The sequence below is a fragment of the Marmota monax genome, unplaced genomic scaffold, assembly GCF_021218885.2.
Source record: "Marmota monax isolate L192 unplaced genomic scaffold, Marmota_monax_Labrador192_F-V1.1 WCK01_AAM20220418_F8-fsc00021, whole genome shotgun sequence".
NCBI lineage: Eukaryota > Metazoa > Chordata > Mammalia > Rodentia > Sciuridae > Marmota > Marmota monax.
Genome location: NW_026695228.1, coordinates 22,175,864 through 22,203,720, shown reverse-complemented (window position 1 = coordinate 22,203,720; position 27,857 = coordinate 22,175,864). Strand labels below are relative to the sequence as shown.

At 38.8% G+C, this 27,857-nt stretch overlaps 1 protein-coding gene across 3 annotated transcripts; it reads left to right on the top strand.

Annotated features, from left to right (window-relative positions):
- The first annotated feature begins 1,100 nt into the window (after positions 1 to 1,100).
- Positions 1,101 to 24,893, top strand: LOC124087756 (zinc finger protein 709-like). Of its 3 annotated transcripts, none has more exons than XM_058576568.1 (5): positions 1,101 to 1,254; positions 9,841 to 9,967; positions 10,175 to 10,235; positions 11,276 to 13,410; positions 14,935 to 24,893. In XM_058576568.1, exons 1-5 carry the CDS (start codon positions 1,252 to 1,254, stop codon positions 14,952 to 14,954), a joined length of 2,346 nt encoding a protein of 781 aa, XP_058432551.1. In that variant the 5' UTR covers positions 1,101 to 1,251; the 3' UTR covers positions 14,955 to 24,893. The 3 variants fall into 3 exon arrangements, with proteins under 3 accessions (XP_058432551.1, XP_046292723.1, XP_046292722.1); XM_046436767.2 differs by having other exon boundaries at positions 14,845 to 24,893; XM_046436766.2 differs by having other exon boundaries at positions 11,276 to 24,893.
- The last annotated feature ends 2,964 nt before the right edge of the window (positions 24,894 to 27,857 follow it).

Here is a 27,857-nt window from a genome sequence, read left to right as displayed (position 1 = left end):
GGCTTTTAAAGAGGTAATGGCTACATTCTAGATACTCTCTGTTGATGTGTAATTAACTTGTTAATGTGGGAGTGTCATTTCTTAGATCTTCTGGTACCATCCCTGAAGTCTGAATTACTTAGTTTTTGTGGTTGATGTGTGCTTAAGGACAGATGGCCCTGCCCAGGATAGGGAAGAAAGGTAATCCTATTTCCCCTGAGATTAGGGATTTGGAGAGAGAGAGAGGAAGAGAGAGAAACTTGTCTGTTTTGAAAATAATTTACAGTAACAGCAGCAAGAGCTATATTCAAAGCATAAAGTGAACCATTATTACACATTTATAGGTTATAAGTCTGTTTTCTCTGTACCTGTTTTCTGGACAACATTCTGATTTTGGCATGCATGGAGTTACTGTAGTCAACCTGTAATTTCTATGTAAATAAAATCTTTTTAAGGTCAGGCTTAGAGAAGGACACATTTAGGCACTATCCTGGAGAAAGTTTATGAATTTGACAGCTTCTTTCTGATCCCTGAATAACTTTGATATGTTTAACCTGAGTTCATGTTCTCTTTGTGACTCTGGACATAGAGTATTGCTGCCACAGAACTCTATAGTTTCTTTACCTATTTAATCTCTTATTGGCACCTTTATTTTCTTGGCTGAAAAATAGGTAGGTTAGAAGGAGGAGTAAAAAGGCCTTGACCATGAAGTCAGCTGTCTCTGTTCCAGTGAGGCCTGTCCTGGCCTGTCGAGGCACCCCTCCTTCTTGAGAACAGGGTTGTCTGCATGGGACACTGAGTTTGGAATCCCCTGAGCACACCTGTGGCCCCATTTCCAGGAGGAACAAGAAGGGCCCACTGAAGAAGCAGCCAGAGCCCCCGTGGAAAGCCAGGAGCAAGTTGTGCTTCTGTGCACCGTCTTGGGGCTGCTGCTGGTCGCGGCCTGGGAGAAGTGTGGCCTGGGGAGAGCTCTGGTTGGAACTCACAGAGGTTTCAGGCAGAGAGGGAAGGGGATCGCCGCTTCGTTCCGGCGGCGCGCTCAGGGCGGGTCTTTGACTGACAGTCAACTTCGGGGGCGGGACGGAGTTGCAGAGCGGTCCAATCAGGAGCGCCGGCGGGAGGTGGGTCCGCTCCGAACCGCGGGACCTTCCGTTCTGGCTCCGCCATCTTTGAGACTGTGGGCTCCCGAGGTTGCTCTTCCTGTTTGGCCTTGTGACCTCCTTTGACTTCGGCAGCCGTGAGGCGGACAGCAGGACACCCAGAAGCAGGGAGATGGTGAGTGTGCGGGGCCCAGGCGTCCCGGACGTGGGCACAGGGCCTGGCTGGGACGGGGACCCAGCGAAACCCGCTCCGCTCCATAGGTGCCTGGAACCGCGCTCGGCCCTCGGTCCCCTGGTCCCTTCTGTTCCGCGGGGCGGGGCCGGCCGCGGGGACCGGCGTTCGCTCGGCCCTGCGCGGCGCCTTTACCTGGTCCTGAGCCCTCTGCCGGGCGCAGGCGCGTCTCCCCAGGCTGTGCGGTGACGGCGGGGGTCGGGGACCCGGCGGGAACCCCCACGTCTCCTGGGACTCCCCACGTTGCTAAGCTCGGTGGCGAGGGCGTCCCGCGGACTGGCTGGGAGGGGAGTTTCCCCCGTGTCATTGTTATAGACGGTTCCAGACGTTGTTTTTAAAAAGGAAACGCTGATTAAAGGAGGACCTGACTTCATTTGAAAGGAGCATTGCAGTAGGGCGAAGCCCCAACTATAAGGTTCCGAGCATCTCACTGGATAAGTAGAAAAGGGACTTTTTTCCTTGGGAGAAGAAGATGGGAGTAGAAACTAGGTTGGAGGGGAAGATGGAGATGGCAACGTAAGCTCCTGTTCTTAGGGTGACAATAAAGAGATTTTGTGCTGGCTCAGGTTGAGGGTGAGTCAAGGATCCCAGGCTTGGAGGAAGGAGAAACCACCAAGGAAAGTTTGCCTAACGGTTTTGTTTCTATTAATCACTTGAGCTGGCAATTTTTGAGGCAAAAAGTGAGAATTTGGAAACTGTGTCTGGCTTTGTCATAGGTAAGGTAAAGGGACATCAGGTAAGTGGAAGGAATATAGTGTTGTTTGCACTAGGCTGCTTCCCCAGAGTACAAAGCATTATACAGGGGATTTCTTTAATCACGACTGGTTTCCAGGATTTCAGCAGTTACATGAAATTAAATCTCTTCAGCTGTTTTTGCATCTACATAGTTGTTCTTGTCAGAGTGTAATTTGTGTCAGTGAGGACCAGTCAGAGAAAGAAAACTTTGGGTTCTGCCTACTGGAGAATTTCATATTTCATTTTGATGTATAGAAGAATTTTTAAAAACAGGTCTTTGTCCCTGATTGTGGCACAGAAAACCTAAAACCCTGGAATTTCCTGAACAATAGGAGTATCTCTGGGTGCTTATCCTCATCCTCTTTTAGACAGTACCTGAATTTGTGCTCAGGAGTTGACTCGGTACCACCCTTCTGGCTTCAAAATGGGGACTATTGACCACACAAGCAAACACTTGCTTTGTGTTCACATCTGCACTGGGGTCAGTATACTGGGACAGAGCCCTGAATTTGCAGGGACCGTATTAAGTCTTGGTGGTATCAGAATTTAATTGTTTGATGCCCAGTTGGTATTGAATTGGTTAGCATTCAGTAAACACAGATTTAGTGTCAGAAATGATGTTAGAAAAGAGCACAGATCAGAACCTTCAAATGACTGAGAGAATGCTCGCAAGAATTGAACCTGTGTGTGAGGGAGCCTTTCCATGACTTGGAAAAGTGAAAAGCAGGGTATATGGAGGTTCCAGGATTCAATTTCCTGAATGTTCATGTTTCCCTCACTCACTCTCTGACAGTGGATGCCTGGGCTTCATCTGCGCAGTGACAGAATTCTGTAGGCTTAAGAATGTGTTTGCCTTCTGAGTTTAGATCCCCTTATGAACTGTGGGTGAAGCAGACTGCTGCCCTGAGCTGCTTCCCTTTTGTTTCCTGTGTAGAATCCTGTTTTTACAAAATAGCAGTGGTATGTTGGTGTATACCTGCAATCCCTGCAACTCAGGGTGTTGAAGCCAGAGAATCATGCATGGTTTCAGGCCAGTCTCAAAATCTAGAAAGGACTGAGAATGGAGCTGAATGGTAGTGCACCAGTGGATTCAGTCCCCAGTACTTTAAAAAAAAAAAAAAAAAGGGCAGTTGACTTACACATTTAAGAATTTTATTGAACATAAGATGCCAGCTTTCTTGACCTGAATGGATGGATTTAAGGAGATGTGAGAAAGAGAATTATTGACATGAATTACTTGTTTATAGGAATTAAGTTTATAAAGGTACATGGAATCGCTATGCAGGGGAATAAACAGACCGTAATCACTTCCAATGTGTTTCCCTGATCTCATGTAGCTTGGCATCCTTAGGTGACTAGAGGATGTATTTTTTGAACCTTCCTTATTGGTTACCATCTATTTATCATTATGAGATTTTTTTTCTTTTTTTTTAGGGGGAGGAGATTACCAGGGATTTAACTCAGGGACACTTGACCACTGGGTCACATCCCCATCCCTATTTTTTTATTTTGTTTAGAGACTGGCTTTGGGACATCCTCCTGTCTCAGCCTCCCAAGCTACTGGAATTGCAGGCTTATGACACCATGCCCAGCACTATGAGATTTCTCTTTTGTTGTTGTATCTTTTCCTTCATCTATTGCTGGTGTGATGATAGTTCCCTTGGTTCTCACTGCTTCTGGAACTTGGTTATTTCAGGTTTATTTTATTTATTTATTAATATTTATTTTTTAGTTGTAGTTGGACACAATACCTTTATTTTATTTTTTTAATGTGGTACTGAGGATCGAACCCAGGGCCTCACATGCTAGGCAAGCTCTCTACCGCTGAGCCCCAACCCTAGCCCTTTCAGATTTATTTTTTGATGTTTTCAACAATGTTTATTTTGTCCTCTAGTGCTAATATATCTTTTTTTTTTTTTTTTTAACAGAGTGGGAAACCTTTTTGTAAATTATGGACAAATTGAAATTGAATAGGAAATTGTGTCTGTATAAATTTATGATCTTCTGACCTTTCATGTTTTTTGTGTTTATTGAAAGGCTTGCTAACATTTGCAATGCTCTAATTTATTTATATTTTGGTATTAAAGAGCATCACTGTGGGATTGTATCTTTTTAAGATTTTTTTCTAGGTGATCTTCTACCCACCTCTTTTCTCTCTTTGTGCTGTATAAACAGTTTTGTGATTTTTTTTTTAAAAAAAATTTCTGATCCAGTTATATAGTTGATATGAAATAAAATGTATATTTGTATATTTAGCAACTATCATGGAAACTTGCTACAGTCCCTTATTAATTCCACAGGTGCTTGATTTTGATTTTTTTGTTTTTTTTTTTCCTACATAGACAATTTCACTTATAAACAAAGACAGTTTTATTTTCAATCTCAGAGCTTTCTTTTCTTGCTTGGTGTTTTCTATGTGTCAATGTGATTTTAGGAGTTTTGATATTTAGCTTGTAAATGTGATGGATTACATGAATTTATTTATAAATCTTCTATTAGGTTTCCATACTTAGAATTCACAGTTGGTTGTGGTACATATTTCTGTTTATGCCTTAATGGGATTTACTCTCTTCTGTGTTTGTTAGAAATATTTTCCTGTGGTTTGGGCTGGGGATGTGGCTCAAGTGGTAGCGCGCTCTCCTGGCATGCGCGCAGCGCTGGGTTCGATCCTCAGGCACCACATACAAATAAAAATGTTGTGTCCGCCAAAAACTAACTAAACAATAAATATTAAAAAAAAAAGAAAGAAATATTTTCCTGTGGTTTTTGTTTATTATAATGTCTCTAATTTTGATATCGTGGCAGTATGGGCCTCAGAGCATGAAGTAGTGTTACTACCTCTTCTATTTCCTGAAAAAGTTTGTAGATGATTGGTGTCATATTTTGATTACATGTTAGATGGAATAAACCAGTGAGAACATGTGGACCTGGTCTTTTTTGTATGATTATGTTTTATACTCTTTCAGTTTCTGTAATATACTCTATAATTTGCTATACTGGGGATGCAACCCAGGATATTCTACAACTGAGCTGCATTTCCAGCTCTTTTTATTTATTTATTTTTATTTTGAGACATTGTCTTGCTAAATCACTAAGGCTGGCCTTGAAGTTGAGATCCTGATGCCTCAGACTCCTCATCACTGGGATAACTGGTGTGTGCCACTGTGCCTGGCTGTATAGTCTCTTATGTATATTGTTTATCACTTCTGTGAGTTGTGTAGATTATTTCTATCCAGGAGTTGATTCATTTTATTACGTTTATGGACATATAATTGTTTAGAATATTTGTTAATGGTTCACTTAATATCCAAGGAATTAGGTGGAATGTACCACTTTTGTTACCAAGGTTAGTAATTTGTGTATCTAACTAAGGCTAATTAAGACTTATCAATTTTGATGATTTTTCCAAGAGCCAGCTTTGGGGGGTATTTTGTTTTGGTTCTGGGAATTGAACACATGTGTATTTTACTACTGAGCCACATTCCAGCTCTTTTTAATTTTTTTATTTTGAGACAAGATCTCACTAAATTGCTTAGGTCCTTGCTAAGTTATTAAGGCTGGTGTCCAACTTATGATCCTTCTGCCTCAGCCTCCCAAGTCACTGGGATTACAGGTGTGTGCTTCTGCACCTGGCTCCAAATTTTTTAATGGTGCTTTGTCGTCATACATAGTGGTGGGATTTGTTTCGTACGTGCCTACAATATGACCATATAATTGGGTCACTATCATTCCCCAGTACTTCCCCTTTTTCTCCCTTCCTCCTTCCCCTCCCTAGTCCCTTTTCTGTATTCTACTGATCTCCCTTCACTTTTCATGAAATCCCACTGATCTTTTCTTTTTTCCTCTCTAGCTATCACACCTTTTGAGTTTGACCTGTTTCACTTAACATAATGTTCTCAGGTTTCATCCATTTCCCTGAAAATAACAATTTTTTTTTTTTCGGTACTGAGGATTGAACTCGGGGGCACTTAACCACTGAGGCACATCCCCAGCCAACAGGGTCTCACTGAGTTGCTTAGGGCCTTGCTAAGTTGTTGGGGCTAGCTTTGAACTTGTGATTCTCCTGCCTCAGCCTCCCGAGCCACTGGGATTACGGACTTGCACCACCATGCCCAGCTCATTATTTTTATTTTAAGACGGGTATCTCACTAAGTTCCGAGGGCTATCCTGGAACTTCTGATCCTCCTGCCACAGCCTCCCAAGCTGCTGGTATCATAGGTATGTGCCACCGTGTCTTTCTATGTGACTCCATTTTTAGATATTCGATTCAAATTCAGTATTTAACCTTTAACACTCCTTCTTCCCTTTGTGCCCCACATCAAGATAAGGTGATCAAAAGCCTGGCACTGCTCTACTTTGCATTGCCAGGAGCCTGAAACCACCCATACCTATGTCCTTGTAACTGGAGTGAATTCTCATCAAAACTTCTGTGTTAATAACGTATAAAACTCCCAGGCCGGACTCATTTCTTCCCTCTCTTAAGGCACTTGCTACTTGTTTGAGATGCTTATCCTACTCTCCCTATGCCCTCAATTATATGAATAGTGAGACTTTGGCTGTCCTTTGGTTTTGTATTCTTTCTCCTCATCAATGTCAACACCAGAACCACACCTCTAAAACTAACCAAAGCTATAACCACTTTCTGTGTCTGTCTTTTCTTGCTTTGATTTGCTAACCTGGTCTCCTACCTGATGGCCAACATATACTGGACCTCTGCTTTGAAGGGATTTTGTTGCGTTAGACCTGTGCTTCTCTGTTGCTGCCCAGTGTATAAATCTTGACTCATGTTGCCATGTTTCAAGGAAGAAAAACATATAAATAAATATGTCTTTCCTAAATTTAATTTTTGTGTGTAGAGGGGAGGGTTCTAGGATTTAACCGAGGGTGCTTTACCACTGAGTTCCATCCCCAGCTTTTTTTGCCTTTTTTTTTTTTTTTTTTTTTTTTTTAAGACAGGGTCTCACTAAGTTGCTGAGGGTGGCTTTGAACTTATGATCCTCTTGTCTCAGTCTTTCGAATCACTAGAGATTACAGATGTGTGCCACAATACCTGGCCCAAATTTAATTTTTTGTTTAAATAAATCATCATGAAGTACATTTAAAAACAGTGAATAGCCAGGCATGCTGGACAGGGTAAGGGAAAAGGATCATAAGTTCAAGTCCAGACTAAGCAACTTCAGGAAACCTAGTCTCAAAATAAAAAGAGCTAGGGATAGAGCTCAGTAGTAAAGAACCCCTGGGTTCAATCCCCAGTACAAAAGAAGAAGAAGAAGAAAAAGAATAAAAAATTTGGTAAGATTTAATAATACAATCTAAACTGGGAATCCTTGTTATGATTAATAACTTGAGGAAAAAGGGGGAAAGAAGATTTATAACTTGGATTGTCTCCATGTGGTCCTCTGACTGATCTTTTCCTGTCTTGCCCCAAAGGTATCTACTATCCTGATCCTTTGGCTATTTTTCCTATCTTTTAGCAAGTGTGGTTTTTCACTCAGCAATTATTTTAGCATTGTCTCCTTGGAACTTTCCATAAGTGATTATTAAAGGAATCACAGAAAAAGGTATTATGTGTCCTTCACTTGCCTCAATGTTTCTCACATGCTAGTATCAGGAGGGGGGGCAAATTATTTCCTCATCAGTTCCAGTGGCCACTATGTCAAGCTACTTCCTCAACCAAATCTGCTTTTTGTTTTAATATGTGGTTTCTTCTTCCTAAGTTTCATAATTTTGATCCTTCTTTGTTCATGTGTTCCTTCCTTGCCTTTTACTTCCCTTAATATTCATATACTAAAATTCCCAATCCATTTTTAGTGGCTTATCTCTCTTCTCTCTTTAATTTTTTTTTTCTTTTTAGTTGTAGATTGACTCGATGCCTTTATTTGTTTTTATGTGGTGCTAGGATTGAACTCGCTTGCTGAGCTACAACTCCATCCCTTTTTTTTTTTCTTTTTTTTTTGTACCAGGGATTGAACACAGGGGCACTTTACCACTGAGCCACATCCCTAGCCCTTTTTATTTTGATTCAAGGGCTTGCTAAGTTGCTTAGGACCTTGCTAAGTTGCTAAAGCTGGTCTTGACTTTGTTATTCTCCTGCCTCAGCCTCCTGAGTCACTGGGATTACAGGTGTGCACCACCATGCCTTGCTGGCTTATCTCTTTTTATGTAATTATTATTTCATCCAAAATATATTTGTTACTGACTTCTCAAAGAATTCAAGTTTTAACTTTCCCATTTCGTTTTATAATTTGATTATCATCCATGACATAGACGGGAATACTGTATAAAATTCAAGTAGACACCAGTTTCTCCCTGTCTCATGTATTGAGATTGTGATTTCTGCCACTCTTGTATTCAGTCTGGGCTATCATAAATTAATATTCTGTAATCTGTTAATCTGTGATAAATGTAGTATCCTGAATAGTATAGTAGGAAAATCTTTTATGTATTTTAGGTAAGCTATTAATTTCTAATTCCAATGATTTTGAATTAATTTTAAATTAATTTCTAGTTCCAATGATTGTTGGGCATTGATTATACCTACTAAATTGAGGAAAGTGGTTTTTGCTGACTAGTTAATGTATAAAAAGTGAGCTTTGGGAATTAAGAATTTTATTAATGTGTGTGAGACATCTTGAAGACATTGAACTCTATATTCATGTACTATCATTTCTTGTATTTCAGTTGTTCTTGGACATTGTCCAATAAAAAGTGTTTTCCATTAGCATAGTGAATTATTCCTCATGAGGCTTATTTAGTTTTTTTTTTTTTTGGAGAGAATTTTTTTAATATTTATTTTTTTAGTTTTCGGTGGATACATCTCTATTTTTTTTTTTTAATGTGGTGCTGAGCGCCTCCCACATGCCAGGTGAGCGCACTACCGCTTGAGCCACATCCCCAGCCCCTGTGAGGCTTATTTAGTGTTTAAGGTTGTTTTGTAAGAAACAATGTACAAGCTTCCAAAGGTTGTCTCTTAGGGACTAGAACACATCCTCTGGTATTGTACTAACAAGCAAGTTGTGACAAGTGGTGTAAATTGTACCTGTCAGACCAACTCCTTAGGGATTCTTCATCCAGAATGTACTTGGAGGGCTGATGACCATTCTGAATATTGAAAACATTCAGAGGTACAACAGATTATGAATGAGAACACATTGTTGGCATATACTCTCAAATTTCTCTCAGGCATATATAAGAATATGCAGTGGGCTGGGGTTGTGGCTTAGTGGTAGAGCGCTTGCCTAGCATGTGATTCTCAGCACTGCATATAAATGAAAGAAAAAAAAATAAAGGTCCAGGGCTGAGGTTGTGGCTCAGCAGTAGAGCGCTCACCTAGCATGTGCAAGGCCCTGGGATCGATCCTCAGCACCACATAAAAATAAATAAATAAAGGTATTGTGTCCAACTAAAATAAATAAATAAATAAAGGTTCATTGACAACAAAAAATATATATATTTTAAAAAAGGATATGCAGTATATGCAGTATCTGGACAGGTGGTGCTTACTGTCTTGGGTGCACTCAAGATTTTGTTCTGAGAGGTATTACAAACCCACTGCATAATAAGATATTGTTGTGACCCAGGAGCACAATGTGTGTTCCTATCCTGCTGTTAAGTTCCAGACTAGTATCAGAATTGTTGTGTGAGAGGAGATGAGTGTGGATAGGGAATTAGAGAGTGGTGATATGAAGTGAATTTTGAGGAATACAACATCATGTCAAATTTTAATGAAATGATTTCCCATCTCTGGTACTGAGTCTTACCCTTCCTCTTGGAAATATATGTGGGATAATTTAGGAGTTGGTGACCTTTGAGGATGTGGCAGTGAACTTCACCGTGGATGAGTGGGCTTTGCTGGATCCCTCCCAGAAGAAGCTCTACCAAGATGTGATGCAGGAAACCTTCAGGTGTCTGGCCTCTCTAGGTAAGGATGACATCATTCTCTTAATTATTTTATCAGAAATAAAGTGTTTCTTCCTTATGAGGGCTACTACATGATATGGAATATGTAAAAGAAATATTTAGTTGTTAGACTAGGTGTGGTCACAATACACGATGAACCTAACTAGAATGTAATAAGGTTTCTATAGTGTTTACTAATTCATACTGATTTACTGGGTTTACATTTTAGGAAAAGAAAGAGACAGCCAGACCAATGAAGATGCATACAAAAATCCTGGGAAAAATCTAAGGTAATCTATATTTAGGAGAAAGCAATGTTGCTCAAGAATGTAGTAATGACAAGTAATTTTAAAAAACAAACAATGCAAATAAACACAGCTTTAAATTGATTTGATTTGAGGAAATTTTCCTTGACTTTTATTCAGGTTAGTATTGTTAATCAGAAAATCAGAAATTCAAAATGTTCCAGCATTAGAAACATATCAGGCTCTCATATTGTCATATGTGATACTTTTCTGATGGATCCACCTAGAGAGACTTTGTTCCATGCACAAAAGTATCAAAAATGTTGTATTAAATTTCCTTTGAGTTTAGGTACAAGGTGTTTATGATATTAAAGTAAATTTTGTGTTTGAGCTAACTCCCTGGATATTTCTTTATTTGCAAATGTTTCAAAATCCAGGTGCTTTTGATCCCCATCATTTCACATAAGGAGTAATGAACCATATTTAATTGTGATATTATATTCAGTATTGGCCAAATAGTTTATTTAGGAACAGTATTAAGATTTTTGCATTATAACATCACTATTTTCCCTGGTAGGGTGGCACACACCTATCATCCCAACAACTAGGGAGGCTGTGTCAATAGGATCACAGTTTCAACGTCAGTCTCAGAATTTTAGTGAGGCCCTAAGCAACTTAGTAAGACCCTGTCTCAAAATAAAAAATTAAAAAGGGCTGGGGATGTAGCTCTGGTAAAGAGTTCCTGGGTTCAATCCCTAGTACAAAAAAAAGCAAAACCCCACTAACCCTACTTCGATGATATTTGTGATTGACCCATACCATAGTGCATGGTATCATTTTTTAAAAATATATATATGTATTGTTTTTAGTTGGACACAATATCTTTATTTATTTATTTTTATTTGGTGCTGAGGATCGAACCCAGGGCCTCGCGCGTGCTAGACGAGTACTCTGCCTCTGAGCCACAAACCCAGCTCTGCGTGGTATCATTTCATGTTCAAAAATTAAGGACATAAAATCAATGCTTTTCCTTATAAGCCATAAAGAAACAAAAGCTTAATGATATACTTCTCATTTTTTTCCAGAAGTCAAGTATTAGGGACACCCTGTGAAGGTAGTGAACATGGAGACATCTTCAGCCAAACTCCACATTATATTGAGAACAATACAACTCTTCCTGGCGCAAAACCAGGTGAAAGCTTTGTGTGTGGAGAAGTCCTCATTGACGATTCATCACCAAATGTGCTTTTCAGATCTCAAACTGGACATAAACCATATGAATATCAGCAATATGAGAAGTCTGTTGTTTATTACCAGTGCTTGCAGGAGCATGGAAAGACTCAAACGGGAGTGGAACAACATGAACATAAGCAATGTGGGACAATCTTAACTTGTCCTGGTTCCCTTCCAATACATGAAAGGATTGACACTGGAGAGAAACCATATATATGTACACCGTGTGGTATAGCCTTCAATAATCACAGTACTCTTCGATACCATGAAAGGGTTCACAGTGGCAGAAAACCCTATGGATGTCAGCAATGTGGTAAAACCTTTAGTTGTTTCAGTAGTTTGGGAAGACATGAGCAAAATCACAATGGAAAGAAACCCCATGGGTGTAAGCAATGTGAAAAAGCCTTCTTTTCTTTGAGTCACCTGCGAAGACATGAACAAACTCACAATGGACAGAAACCTTATGTATGTGAGCAGTGTGGGAAAGCCTTTCATTTTCCCTGTTCCCTCAGAAAACATGGAAGAACTCACACTGGAGAAAAACCCTATGTATGTATAGATTGTGGGAAAGCCTTCAGTGACTCTAGTTCCTTTTATAGACATAAAAGAACTCACACTGGAGAGAAACCCTATGTATGTGAACCATGTGGAAAAGCATTCAGTTGTTTCAGTACCCTTAAAGTACATGAAAGAAGTCACACTGGAGAGAAGCCCTATGTATGTGAACAGTGTGGAAAATCACTCAGTTGTCTCAGTTCCCTTAAATTACATGAAACAATTCATACTGGACAGAAGCCCTATGTATGTAAGCAGTGTGGGAAAGCCTTTAGTTATTCGAGTTCCTTTCGAACCCATGGAAGAACTCACAACGGAGAGAAACCATATGTATGTATGCATTGTGGTAGAGCCTTTAGTTATTCTTTTTCACTTAAATATCATGAAAAAACTCATACTAGAGAGAAGCCCTCTGTATGCAAGGAGTTTGGAAGAACCTTTAGTTCTTTCTGTTACATTAAAATATGTGAAGGCATACACAATGGAGAAAAATCCTATATATGTAAGGAATGTGGAAAAGCATTCAGTCAAACCAGTCATATCATCAGACATCAAAGAACTCACACTGGAGAGAAACCCTATGTTTGTAAGCAGTGTGGAAAAGCTTTCAGTGACTCTAGTTCCTGTCACAGGCATAAAAGAACTCATACTGGAGAGAAACCTTATATATGTGAACAATGTGGAAAAGCATTCACTTGTTTCAGTTCCCTTAAATTACATGAAAGAATTCACACTGGAGAAAAACCATATGCCTGTGAACAATGTGGAAAAGCATTCAGTTGTTTCAGTTCCCTTAAATTACACGAAAGAACTCACACTGGAGAAAAACCCTATGTATGTCAGCAATGTGGAAAATCCTTTGGTTATTCTGGTTCCTTTCGAGACCATGCAAAAATTCACAGTGGGCTAAAACCCTATGTCTGTAAACAGTGTGGGAAAGCTTTTAGTTACTCTAGTTCCTTTCGAAAACATGAAAGAACTCACACTGGAGAGAAGCCCTATGTTTGCATGCAATGTGGGAAAGCCTTTAGTTCTTCCTTTTCCCTTCAAAATCATGAAAGAACTCACACTAGAGAGAAATCTGCTATACGCAAGGAGTATAGAAAAGCCTTTAGTTCTTCCCGTTACATTAAAAGACGTGAAAGAACTCATACTGGAGAGAAACCCTATATATGCAAGGAGTGTGGAAAAGCATTCAGTCGATCCAGTCACGTTCTCAGACATCAAAGAACTCACACTGGAGAGAAGCCCTATGTATGTAAGCAATGTGGAAAAGCCTTTAGTTCTTCTAGTTATATTAAAATACATGAAAAAACACATACTGGAGAAAAATCCCATGTATACAAGCAGTGTGGGAAAGCTTTCGTTCAGTCCAACTATGTTCTCATAGATGAAAGAACTCAAGGGAAAGTAGCCCTGACCAAAGACTGTGGTAAGACTTCTTTCTTAAACTTTCTGTCAAACGTGAACAGTGGAGAGAACTTGTATTAATGTTAAGTATGTGGGGATGCCCGCAGTCATTTTGTTCAGTATATACATATAAATGAACATAGAAGAGATGTGCAAAAGCCTTCAGTTGACCCATGTGTAAGTATTTGCACTGAACAAAAAGGCTGTGAATGTGAAAAATACAAGAAAGTTGTCATTTAACAGAAAAAGTTTCACTGTCCTCTAAAAAGGCCTCTGGACTGGAATTCTAAAGGTGTGATTACTGTGAAGACCTTGATGCAAAATAATTTTGAGTAGAATGCTTCAGAAAATGCACCACCTGAAGGAAATGTACTTGTCATGAATTAATTGTGCTCATCAGTGGTTTTTTTGGGAGAGGGGAGCATCTTGTCTTTTACATGTAGTGTTTATTTTTCCAAATGAATGCAAGCTGTGAAGGGCATGGACATATTTTATAAATATTTCTGCCACCCTCAGTTCCAAAGCCTCAGGGGAGTGCTTGCTTTTGGAGGGATAAAAGAACCAGCCCTGGGACTCCAGTCTGAGTCATCTCTGCCTCTGATGACTGCAGGACCCAATAATTCTATTAACTTCCTTGGGCCTCACATGAAATAGAAGTGAGGTTTTGTTTCACCAAACTCTTAAACAACAGGATGGATAAGAAAAAGCTTTTGTGAGGCAGGATGCAAACATAAAGGAATTGATATTGTTCTCTTTCATCAGGCAGAAGTGGTGATACACAGAATTGGAATGCTCTCAGTGGAAAATGAGTGACACAGGAATTTAGATACTTCAAGTAGACATTGAGACTTCAACCAAAGAGATTCAAGTTTAGAATATATCCTGAATTTCTGATTTTGTTTTAGTAGTCTGCCCACCTAGGCTTGGCTCCATTTTGGCCTGATGTAAATTCTTTTAAAAATCTTTGGTTTGATTTGTTAGTGAGTAAAGCATTCTGATTTGAACCATAATTAAACCTAAAGACTCTGTACCCAGAGTCTGTCCCCCCTTAGGAGGGTGGACTTCTACAAGGACCTGCTGAGGACTGGGTAGAAGAGGTCTGCATCCTGAGTGTCAGTTACCACAAGGTTGAAGTCTCCCTTGGCCCAGGTGATGAGGGTCAGCAAAATGTGAGGCTCCTGAACTACTACTTATTATTTTAGCTTTAGCTTGGGCCCACACTGACTTGGGTAAAGTTCCTGCTGTCGACTGCAGGAAAGATGCTGCAAATGGAGATGGTTGCAGTAACAAACCAGTCTGCCATTTCCACTGACTACAGATCTCTGCTTAGGGTGGCTCCATTAGGTTGGCTCCACTGAGGTGTTTCTGCCTGGCTTGGATTGTGGGACTAGCATGGGGGAGCCATGGCTGAGTTCTGGGGAGTGACCAGTACCATGCTGTTGTGGTTCTTTTCTAGTGTGAATGTCTTAGGGATCTGGCAGGTTGAGAACACAGTGGCCAGAACATCCAGATCATCCACTAGGAGATCCTTACTATCTCAACACAGGGCACTGCTGGACATGGTGAAGGTGTATTCATCCTCATTATCCTGGAATCTGTGGGACTGCCTTTGGTGTGATCCTGGAAGGCCAGAATCCGGCGCGATCATAGCTGCCATCTCTACACTCTTGTACCATTGTGGTAAGAGGAAGCTGCAAAATCCTCAGTTTTGACACAGACCCCACTGGCACAGTGCCCGTTGCCATGGGAAACCTGTATGGCCATGTTGTTCCTCTTGAAGAACGAGGTCCTGGAGCCCTGAGAGAAACTGACACTCCTGCAATTTCTTCTCTCCAGCTCCTGCACTGGTGCAAGTGGAGAGCCTTCTGTGGCACTATGCCTCTAGCTGAGCTGTGCATCCTTCCACACGAGGATTGGATGTGAACAAAGTGGGTTAATTGCAGTGTGATGAGTCAGAGCATTTTCTGTCTTGAAGGAGATGGTAATTGGAGCTGCTAAGCCCAGCTGAAGAAGAGTAGGCGGTTCTGAGTGACCTGAGTAAATGTTTCTCAGGGAGTTAAGTACCTTAGGTACTTTTTAGACAGTGATTTCTTCAGACATCTGAGAACATCACATGGCTGGGGTTCATCTTCCATTGGTGAACATATGGCTTGTGGGCAGGAGCCTAGGCCAGGAGGTTTGTCTCCTGTTTCACGAGCATGTGCTTTCCCAGTCCAAGCCCTGACAGCCCGCCTAACCCAGGCTACACTCTCACACACAGTCCTTAACTCCCAGGCTGCTGCAAAAAATGCCCATCTTTGGAAACCCCAGGCAAATTGGGAAGACCACAGAAGGCCCTGGCCATCCCCAGTGTGGTGCAGGTGAAAGGAAAGGGCTCCAGTGGCTCGTTCTTAATGTATCTCCACCCTGTGTGTGTCTAATGTTTTACTCATGAAAGTATAAAGTTGTGGTGACATACTTTGTTTTGTTAGGCAGTGGTGGATGAATTTAAATTCAAACCAGGTAATGGGGTTTTTCTCCTTTTATTTTGAATCATGTTGGACTCAGGCAAATTGAAGTATATTTCTAATGTCAGAGGACTTAATTTTTATGTAATTATTTTTTTTCGCTTTTTGATGGACCTTTATTTATTTATTTATTTGTGATGCTGAGAATCAAACCCAGTGCCTCACACATGCCAGGTAAGCGCTTTACCACAGAGTTACAACCCAGCCCTATTTTGTATTTTATTTAGAGACATGATCTCTCTGAGTTGCTTAGCACCTCTGGAGTTGCTAAGGCTGGCTTTGAACTCTTGATTCTCCTGCCTCAGCCTTGTGAGCTGCTGAGATTACAGGCATGAGCCACCACACCTGGCTCCGTGTAGTTTTTAAATAATTGTTTTTAATGGACCAATGGGAAAATTAGATTTCATTGTTGGGGTTTTCCTAATAGTCACGTGACAAGTTTTTACCCCTTTATACATACATACATATATAAGTACATATATATATACATACACACACACATACATATATGTATGTACATACACATTTGGTTTTGGGGAAGACAAAGGACTTTTTACATAGATTTTGTATTCACTTTTTGATGTAGATTTTCTTCAAACACAATTTTTTTTTTAATTTGTTTTTTAGGTATACATGACAGTAGAATGTATTTTTACATACTATACATACATGGAGTATAACTTCCCATTCTTGTGGTTGTGTATGATGTGGAGTTACACTGGTAGTGTATTCATGTGAACCTTGGGAGAGTTAAGTCTGATTTATCCCACTGTCTTTCCCATTCCCATCTACCAAAAAATTATTTCTTGTACATTGTTGTTTTTTTTTTTAAATACTTTTCTCAGTGTCTCAAACAACTTTAAGAAATGTCCTTTTTCCCCATTTTTATATTTCCACACAATTTTGTGACAAAATTCAAAATGTAGTGATGATAATAATTGAGTATAATTTTTTTGGATACAGGTCTACTAATGAGAAGAACAAAGTTCTTTTCAGGGGTAAATTTCCTTAACTGTTAAAATTCTAAGTTTAGTTAAAATTTAAAGTTTACCTATCAAATATACCATCTGTGAAGACCATTATAGCTCAAGAGCCATGCAAAATCAGATGACCAGATTTGACCATGCTTTGGTGACTAAAAGACATTTTATTGGGACCATGGAAGAGTTAAAAAGCAGAAGTAAGGGCTGGGGTTGTAGCTAGGTCGTAGAGCACTTACCTAGCCCGTGTGAGGCACTGGGCTCGTTCCTCAGCACCACATAAATAAATAGATAGATGGATTGATAGATAAAATGTGTTGTGTCCGACTACAACTAAAAATATTTTTAAAAAGAAAGAAAAGCAGAAGTAAGCAAAGACTAGGACTGTTCGGTTTTGTAACTTTCCTGGTTTATATGCTTTATTTCACATTTCATCTTTTCCTTAGTGTATACAGGACATCTATTTGTTTGGACATGTATTAGAATTAGCAGAGCCAGGCATGGTCGTGCACACCTGTTATCCCAGCAGTTTGGGAGGCTGAGAGAGGAGGATCATGATTTCAAAATCAGCCTCAGCAATTTAGCAAGGGCCTAAGCAACTCAGTAAGACCCTGTCTCTGAATAAAATATATTTTAAAAAAGGGCTGGGTGTGTGGCTCAATGGTTAATGCCCCTGGGTTCAATCTCCAGTACTCCCCCTCCCAAAAGAATTATTTAGCAGAGATGAAAAGACACAGAAAGAACCTATGTTTAGTTTTGATTACCAAAATAAGTATTTTTTAGTTCCATGTAAGACCAGAGAATTGAAGTCAAACAGAAGTAAGAGAGTTAAACTTTTTAGAATTACGTACATGTGAAAAACTTGGTTAGAATGACTCATTCCCTTGGTTTCACTACGCCATGGGAAGAAACTTAAGCGTTTTCAGGACTTTTTTTTAAATTTGTTTTTCATTTCTTTCAAAAATTATATATATTTTTTGTTTGTATTTGCTTTTAAAAATCTTAGCTGGAGTACAAAACCATAATACATAAGAATGGGATAATGTACTATCCCATACAATATATACACTGTGTGATATTTAAGCCAGGATAAATATTGAAATATTTTTTCCCTGTAAGCCTTTTTTATATCTTTGCAGTGGAACCTTTCAAAAGTCTTCTAGATTTTTAGTATGTATAATACATACCTATAGTTACCATTCTGCAGTAGTACTTCAGAGCTTCTGATTATATGTAATTTTAACTTACCGCCCATTGATCAACCTTTCCCCATACACCACATCTTTCACCAGCGTTTGGTAATCTGCACTTAAATGTCATCTTCTATGAAATCAGCTTTTTTAGAATACATACATGAGTGAGATCATGTGATACTTGTCTGTGTCTGGCTTATTTCACATAGTGTCAAAATCTCCATTTCCATACATGTTGTTGTAAATGACAGGATTTCTCTTTTTTTTTTTTTTTAATTCTTCCTTACTTCCCTAGGGCCTCTTGCATGTTACGCAAGTGCTCTTCCACTGAGCTGCGTATTCAGCCCTGATTTCATTCCTTTAATGGGTTAATAGTCTGCCATTGCAAATAGGTACCTTTTTTTTTTTTTTTTAAGTACCAAGGGTTGAACCTAGGGGCACTTAACCACTGGGCCACATCCCCAGCCCTTTTTATTTTTTATTTTAAGGTAGTGTCTCTGTAAATCACTGAGGCTAGTTTTGAACTTACGATCCTCGTACCTCAACTTTTTTGATTCACTGGGATTATAGGCATGCACCACTGCACCCAGCATGCAAGTATGTACCACATTTATTTTATCCATTTACCGGTTGATGGACTCTTAAATTGCTTCTGTAACTTTGCTATTGTGAATAGTGCTATGATGAATATGGGAATAGAGATGTCTCTTCCAAATTCTGGTTTAATTTCATTTGGATTTAGAGGCAGTAGTGGGATGCTGGTACATAGGTTCTGTTTTTAATTCTTTGAAACACCTCCATCCTCTTTTCCATAATGGCTGTACTAATTTACTTTCCCACCAAAAGTTTGCAAGGATCTTGTTTCTCCACATTTGGGGGTGAGGGACAGGTACTTGGGAGTGCTCTACCACTGAGCTAAGCCCTTTTTGTTTTGAGAAGGTCTTGCTGAGTTATGGGCCTTGCTAAGTTGATGAAGCTGGCCCTGAACTTCAGCCTTCCCTCAGCCTCAGCAGTGGTGCACCACCATGCCCAGTCATTTCTCCACATTCTTGTCAGCACTTGTTTTCGTGTGCCTTTTACATCTTAGCCATTCTTACTGGCTTGAGCTAATAATCTCACTGTGGTTTTGATTTGCATTTCTGTGATGACTAGTGATGTTGAGCATTTTTCCATGTACCTGTTGGCCACTTCCATGTCATCTTTTGAGAACTATTTAGATGTAATGACAACTTTTGAATTGGGTTTTTTTTTTCCTGTTGAGTTTTTGTGTGTTGCAAATATTTTCACACATTATGTTGGTTGAGTATTCTGTGATTCGTGTTTCCTTTGTTGTGCAGAAACTTTTAACTTCAGGTAATCTCATTTGTCTATTTTTGCTTTCATTTCAAGGCTTCTGGGTTTTATCCAAAAAATATGTGCACTCCAGAGTCATGAAGCATTTCCCCTGCATTTTCATTTCGTAGTTGCAGTTCTTATGGTTAGGTCTTAAAGCCATTTGGAGTCGATGTTTATGATTGGTGAGAGAAAGTGACAAACATCTATATCGTCACTCTGCATCTGAAAATTAAGTTTTTTCATTAACATGTTGAAAGACAGCCTTTTTCTAATACATATTGTTGCATTGATAAATGTGTCTCTTGTGTGCTTCTGCCATGCTGTTTTAATTACAACAGCTTTCTCTAGTATGTTTTAAAGTCAGGTAGCTAACTGCCTCCTGCTGTATTCTTTTTTGCTCAAAATGCTTTTGGCTATTAATAGATTTTTTTCTGGGTACCATAAAAATATTAAAATTCTTTTTTATATGTGAAAAATATTTTGATATGGATAGTATTGAATTTGTAAATCACAGTGGGTAGTATGGACTTTTTAACAATATCAGTTCTTCTGATCCATGAATGTAGGTTATTTTCCTGTGTGTGTGTGTGTGTCCCTTCAATCTCTTTCATCAATGTTTTATAATTTTTAATTTTAAGGCTCTTTTCCCTCTTTTTTTAAAAGTCATTCCTAAATATTTTTTTTCTTTTAGCTGTTGTAAATGAGATTGTATTCTTAATTTTTATTTCAGATAATTCATTGTTGGCATATAGCAAAGTTTTTTTTTATGTTGAACTTTCATTCTGTATTATTGCTCAATTCATTTAAAATCTATAACCTTTTTTTTTTCTTTTGGTTGATTTGGATTTTCTATGTATAATCATGTCATCTGTAGACAGTGTCAGTTTTATTTTTCTAATTTGAACACCCATTATTTCTTTTTCTTTCCTTGTCTCTGGCTAGAACTTCTTGCTCTTATGTTGCATAAAAGTGAAACTGGGCATCCTTGATCTGTTTTGTATCTTAGAAAGCCTTTAGCTCTTCCCCCACTCAATATAATGAAAGCTCTTGGCTTATTGTAAATGATTTTATGTTGAGATACCTTACTTTCTGCTTAATTTGATCAGTATTTTTATGATGAAGGAATGCTAAATTTAATCACATACCTTTTTTGCATCAGTTGAGATGACCATGTGGTTTTTGTCCCGTTGGTGTACTGTATCAGCTTTATTTATTTAATATTAATTTTTAGTTGTAGATGAATGCAATACCTTTTTATTATTTTTATGTGGTGCTGAGGATTGAACCCAGGGCCTCGGACGTGCTAGGCGAGCACTCTACCCCTGAGCCACAACCACAGCCCTTACTCTATCAGCTTTATTGATTTGTGTTTATTGAACCATCCTTTCATCCCTGCAATGAATAAAATGTGATCATGGTGAATAATTTTTTAATGTGCTGTTGAATTCAGTGTGCTGGTATTTTGTTGAGGATTTTGCATCTGTGTTCAACACAGATGGATACCAACCTGAAGAATAAAGCTGGCCTCAGAGAATGTCTTTGGAAGTATTCTTCCTATTTCTTCTTTTTTTATTTTTTATTTTTTTGGAATAACTTAAGGAGAATTGGTAAAAGTCCTTTAAATATTTGATAAAATTTAACAGTGAAGCACTCTGATCCTGACCTGTTTGATGGAAGGCTCTTACTCCCCACCCCACCTCTGCTTGATTCTTGTTCCTTTTTATTTTTATTTTTTTGAAGTACTGGGGATTGAACTCAGGACCTCGCTCATGTTATGCTAGTATTACTACTACTGAGCTGTAGCCTTAGCCCCATCAATCTTGCTTCTTGCTTTTGGTTAGTTCATGTTTTCCTAATTATTATTTTTTTAATTTAATTTAATTTTTTTTTTTTTTAGTTGTAGATGGACACAATACCTTTATTTATTTACTTTTATATGGTGCTGAGATCGAACCCAGTGCTTCACACATGCCAGGCAAATACTCAACCCCAGCTCCAGGTTTTCCTAATTCTTTGTGAGTCTGGGCAAGGTGTTGTGTCTAGGAATTTCTTTTAGATTATTAACTTTGTTTGCATATAGTAGTGCTTAACAGTGTCTAATGATGTATTATATTTTTGTGGTATCAATTGTAATGTTTCCCTTTTCATCTTCAGTTTTATTTGAGTTTTCTCCTTTTCTTAAGTCTAGCTAATGGTTTGTCTTTTCTTTTTGAAGAACCATCTGTTTGTTTCATTGATTTTTTTTTTTCTTTTTTGTATTTCTTTAGTGTCCCTTTGATTTATTTATGATCTGATATTTGTTATTTCTTTCCTTCTACTAATTTTGGGTTTAGTTCTTTTTCTGGTTGAGATGCAGGAATAGCTTGATTATTTGAGATACTTGTCCATTTTTTTATTTGGGCATTGACTGCTATAAACATCTGTGTTGTTGATATGTTGTGTCTTCATTTTTATTTGTTTCAATGGAATTCTTAAAATTTCCTTCTTAATTTCTTCAATACATTGGTTGTTCAAAAGTTAAGTCATTTAATTTCCACATGTGTGTATAGTTTTCAAAGGTTTTTACTTTTTTGTTACTGATTTCTAGCTTTACTAAATATATTACATTTTTAGAATTTGTTGTGACTATTTTATGACCTCTCACCTCATTTATTCTGTAGAGTGTTCCATATGCTACTGAGAAAAATTTTTCAGCAGTTGTCAATTGAAGGTTCTGTAGTGTTTTAGGGCTAATTTTCTTTCTTTGTTGATTTTCTGTGGGTGATCTGTTCAGTGTGGAAATATTATGGTATTGGATATTATTTCTTATTTTAAGTCTACTAATACTTTATATGTTTGATATAAATATATGTGATAGTGGGTGCATATAAATATATTTAGAATTGTTTTTCCTTTCTGAATTGACACCTTTGTCATTATCTAATACCTTTGTCTCTTTACTGCTTTTTATTTAAAGTTTATCTGAAATTAGTCTGGCCACTGCTGCATTCTTTTGGCTTCCACTTACTGAGGTGGAATATATTATTCCATCCCCTCACTTTCAGTCTTATGTCTTCTTACAGTTTAAATGAGTTTCATATAACATATTGGGCATTTTTTAATCCATTCATTCTTTCTGTCTTTTAATTGAATATCAATCTTACTGTTATGGTAATTATTGAGGTTTTGTTTTTTTTTTGTTTTGTTTTGTACCAGGCATTAAATCCAGGGGCCCTCAGGGTAATTATGTACTTTGTTCTCTAGTTTTTTATTCACTTATTTTGTGGAACTGGGGATTGAACCCAGAGGCACGTACCACTGAAGTATATCACAAGCCCTTTTTATAATTTTATTTTGAGGCAGGGTTTTGCTAAGTGGCCAAGGCTGGCCTCAAGCTTGTGATCATCCTGCCTCTGCCACCCAGTTACGGTTTGGGATATTATTTCTTACTTTAGGTCTACTAATACTTACTTTATATGTTTGATATAAATATATGTGATACTGCATATAAATATATTTAGAATTAGGATTACTGGCATTCACCACTACACCAGGCTGTTGTTTTCTAGTTTTGTTTATTTCTGTACTGGGAAATAAACCTGGAGCCCCTTTCACTTAGCCACATTACCAGCCTGGACTGGCTTGGAATTTGTAATGTTCCTTCCTCAGCCTCCCAGCTCACTGTGATTATACGTGTGTGCCATCATGTCCAGCATACTGACTCTCTGCTTATGTTAGAGACTTACTTGAAGGTTAACCAAAGTATTCAGATTCACTGTTTTTATTACTTGCTTATTGTTTTCCTCCCTGTTATGGATTTTTGTTTTTGTCAATTCTGTGAGTAATAACAAAAACTATTGAGGCCGGGGGCAATGGCACACTTCTGTAATCCTAGGGGATCAGGAGGCTGAGGCAGGAGGATTGCAAGTTCAAAGCCACTCTCAGCAACAGTAAGGCACTAAGCAAATCAGTGAGGCTCAGTCTCTAAAATAGGGCTGACGATGTGGCTCAGTGATTGAGTGCCCCTGAGTTTAATCCTCAGTATCCCCCAAAAAAATTTATTGAATATAAAGCTACCTTGAAATGATTGCAACATTAACTTTGTCATAAGGATATGAATAGAGACTAACAAAAGGAGAAAATGTAGTCATAACAAAACTCTGCTAGAGTGTTTTCTTTTCTTTACAATATGCTTTATTTACTGAGAAAATACCTGTAAATAGCCCATCATAATCACTGATAAATCAAGTGTGTGAGTTGTATTTCCTTTCATGTCAATATACATTATCATGTGTATAAAACTAAAGATTATTTTCCCACCTAATTTTCATTCTTCCTGCTTATATGTTATAGTTTTATAGCTTTTCTTTTTATCATAATTTGCCCTTCACTCAACAAACCCAAAAAGACATTTTGATATTGTGAGTGGACTCTTGCCAGAGACTGCCAGAATATACCTTTGTCATATAGAATGTGTTGAATTGCAGTAATTACTTTCTTCATCACAAATGATTATTTATGTGGTTCATTAGTAAGAGCATTCTCCTAGACCTCCTGACAGGATTTGCTGTTTTTCTAGGGGGACTGATGACTTTTCAGTATAGTGAGGCATCTCCATCTACTAGATGAACTGGCAGGGTTGAGTGCACTCCTGTCTGGTAACCATAATAGTTTCTGACTTGGAAGGCAGCAATAATGGGGTGAAGGGAACCCTAATTCATGAGATGTACCAGTCACTTCAGTGAGAAAAGGGAAACTTTGCTCCTTTTCATGATTCAGAATATGTTCTGTTTCACCAGTTTTACAGGCACATTGTCAGAAGTATGTGTCATAATTGGCTGGAATATGAATTTGACTCCAGGTTTCAGGATCTGGTTTTGCCTTTCTTACTTACTATCTAAATAGTAATTTCCTACAATGTATTTTACAGTGTTCTCCATAAATATAAATTAACTACTGATATGGTTCCATTCTGATAAACCCATGGTAAGTTAACACATAAGTGAACAAATGCATTTAATACACCTAGTGAACCTCAAAGCTGAGCCAAACCTATCTCACATATACTCACATGCATTAGCCTACAGCTCACTGCTATTGCCCAACAACTCAGGAGGCTGAGATATGAGGATCCCCAGTTCAAGGTCCTCTCTGAAAAACTAATTAATAATTCTGGGGATGTAGCTCAGTTGTAAACTGCCCCTGGATTCAATCCCCAGTGCAAGGGAAAAAAAAAAAAGTGTGATGCATATTGCTACTGGAGATTGTAGCCAGGGATGCTTTACCATTGAGCTATATCCCCAGGCCTTTTTACCTTTTGTTTTGAGACGAGGTCTGCTTAAGTTTCAGGCTAGTCTTGAACTTGGAATTCTCCTACCTCCCGAGTTGCTAGGATTATAGGTGTGTGCCACCATGCCTGCTCCAGTAATTCATTCTTAAAAGTAGATCTCTATATTGTGTGTTTCTATTTTTATTCTTGAAAATAAACTTTGAGGTGGTATACTTCTGCAAGTTTTGATTAGGCATTAGTATATGAGTTTAATAGGTAACTGTCTTTTTAAATCAAACTGGATGGTAAGTCTTCTTTCATTTTGAACTATGTAAGTGTGTGTGTTTGTGTGTACATTTTCAGGAAACAAATGACATTTTTACGTTTTAGGTTTTTTTACTTTTTGATAATATATTTTCTTCAGATTTCTGTAGATTTTTTTATAAAGAATTTCTTAACTCTTTCAAACAATTTGTAGATTAATATATTTTTCCTATTTTTTTTAACTTTCTCTAAATTTTATTGGAAAAATTCAAATATATATACTTTTTTTGTTTGTTTTGTATCATGGCTTGAACCCAGGGGTGCTCAAAAAATAAGCCACATCCCCAGCCCTTTATTTTTTTGAGACAGGGTCTCACTACATTGCTTAGGGCCTCACTAAGTTGCTGAGGCTGACTGAATTTGCAATCCTTCTACTCACCCTCCTGAGCCATTGGGATTATAGGCGTGCACCACCGCACTCAGTTCTCAAAATATATTGATAATAATTGAGTACTATTGGGGTGGGTATAGATCTATTGAGAAGAAAGAAATTCTCAGATACTAATTCCCTTCCCTGAGTTCAAAATTAAGTCTTCCCTGTTATCAAATTGATTACAGGTATCTGTGAAACCAATCTTAGCCCAAGGGCCCTGCAAAATCAAATTGCCATATTTGCCCTGTAGAGCATATAGTTTGATGACTAAGAGATGTTTTTCTTTCTTTTTTCTAGTACAGAGGCCTCATACTTTATAGGTAAGTGCTATACCACTGAGTCATATCCCCAGACCTGTTTCATTTTGGAATATGTCCAAGTTGTCAAGGCTCAGCCTCCCATGTAGCTGGACTTTCACTGGCTCAGCTAAAACTTTTTATTGGGGCCATGCAAGAGTTCTTACCTGTCAGGCAATTGTATTATGTTCCTTCTCAACTGTAGTTATGGGGATAGGTGTAGATTCTGCTAGCACCAGGCTTGGATCCCACTGATATCAGACCTCCTTTTCAACCACAGATATCTTGTTAGCTTATAATTGAGCAAAAAGATATCCATACAACCCCAGATTGATAACACCTTTGAGCCAGCTCCAAATAGTTTCTCATGCAGGTGCACCGAGAGTCAATGTAACCTCTACTTTACCTTCTTGCTTATTATGGCTCATTACCATATGTAATCCCTCCTCCTTTAGCTGAATAATTATATGCTAATGAGTTGAGTGGAGTTCCATGAAGTTACCTCCCTGTTCCAAATAGTCAACCCCTGATGTTACTATCAGTTCTAAACAACCACAGCCCTTCTAACACTGGAGCTGCTCAGCTTTCAGGTATGCCTGCATGCTGTTCCTAGTGCGTGTACCTTTCCTTTGCAACAAAACAGTTGTTCTTTTGCTGTAACCTGACTTGTCCTTAAGTTCTTTTTGGTGGTTTGGCTTGCCTGTAATCCCAGTAGCTCAAGAGGCTGAGTCAGAAAGATCACATGTTCAAGACCAGCTCCAGCATCTTGGTCCCTAAACAACTTTAGGCGACCCTGTCTCAAAAAATACAAAAGGATTAGGGATGTAGCTCAGTGATTAAATGCCCCTGGATTCATTCCCCAGTATAAAGACATAAATAAAATTATATTTGATGGCATAGTTAGGAACCTAGAAAGATTTCACTGGAGGTCTGCTCTGTCTCTGGACAACTCTGCAAACCCCTAACTGGTGACAGTTTTCCTTCCTTGGCAAGCCAACAGGTAGTAAATTGAAGGCAACAGCACAAACTGGTGAGTGGCCAACGTTTTTCTAGCATATTCTATTTAGTCTGCTATCCCTCCACTAGATAAATTTTCTGCCCCCCCCCCCCCCCCCCCGCCGCCCTTTTGCCTGTTTTGTTTCCTCTTAAATCATTGTAGCCTTGCCTCTTCTAGTTTGGAACGTCTGTGAGTGCCTGATTGTAAGCATTCATTCCTTCCAACTCAACAGGGAGAACATGTGAGGGGGAACACCCCGCATGTGCAGCACCGTCTCAGGGAAGCTCCAAAGGAACACTTTATTTCTGGGTGTGAGGAACATCCCTGGCTCATCTTGGAAGGTACACACAGGTTGATCACCAGTGTCTTGAGGGAAAGAAGAGGTGTCCATTAAATTAGATTTTTTGTTTTGTTTTATTTTGAGGTGTAGATGGACACAACACAATGCCTTTATTTTTATGTGATGCTGAGGATCAAACTCGGTCCCACCCGTGCTAGGCGAGCGCTCTACTGCTGAGCCACAATCCCAGCCCCTAAATTAGTTTGTTGTTGTTTGTTTGTTTGTTTTTTAAGGCATCTAGAGAAAACGTACCTGATGCTGCTCACACTGCTCTGACTCTGAAGCTCAACCTTTTCTAGCTTTTGCATTTACTTGCAAAGGCTTGTTACTAAGCTTTCGGGACAATCTTTTTTGACTTTCCAAGGTCATCTTTGGAATCACCCCCACCCTAATCTTACAGAAGATAACTCTCCTCTCTCACACACTAAAGGTCTCTGCCCTTGGACTCATTTTCTGGTAGATCCCTGCTCTCACCTTATCCAGGAGTTAGCTTCCCTGCCCACTTCCTCTCCTTCCATCACAACACTGGCAGACTTGGCATCCTCGATTGCTCTGGCAGTGGTGTGGGGATAAGACAGTCACTAAGTCCAAATTTTTTCCATTAGGAAGCTCCTATTTTCCTCAAACCTCTCACCAGATATTTGGGGGAGTGTTCAGGGTATTTATCCTTTTACCCTGCTGAACCATATGAATAATTATGAGGGTGAATACAAATTATTTCCATCACTGAAAATTGCATTCAAGATTCTTACAGGGCCCACCAAAACTGACTCTTTTATTCTGACATTGTTCTTTTTTCAAGAACCCTGATGGAGCTTTGTGGCTCTTGTAAATGGGCTTTGAGAATGCTAAGCAGATTCTGGGTCTCTAGGAGTA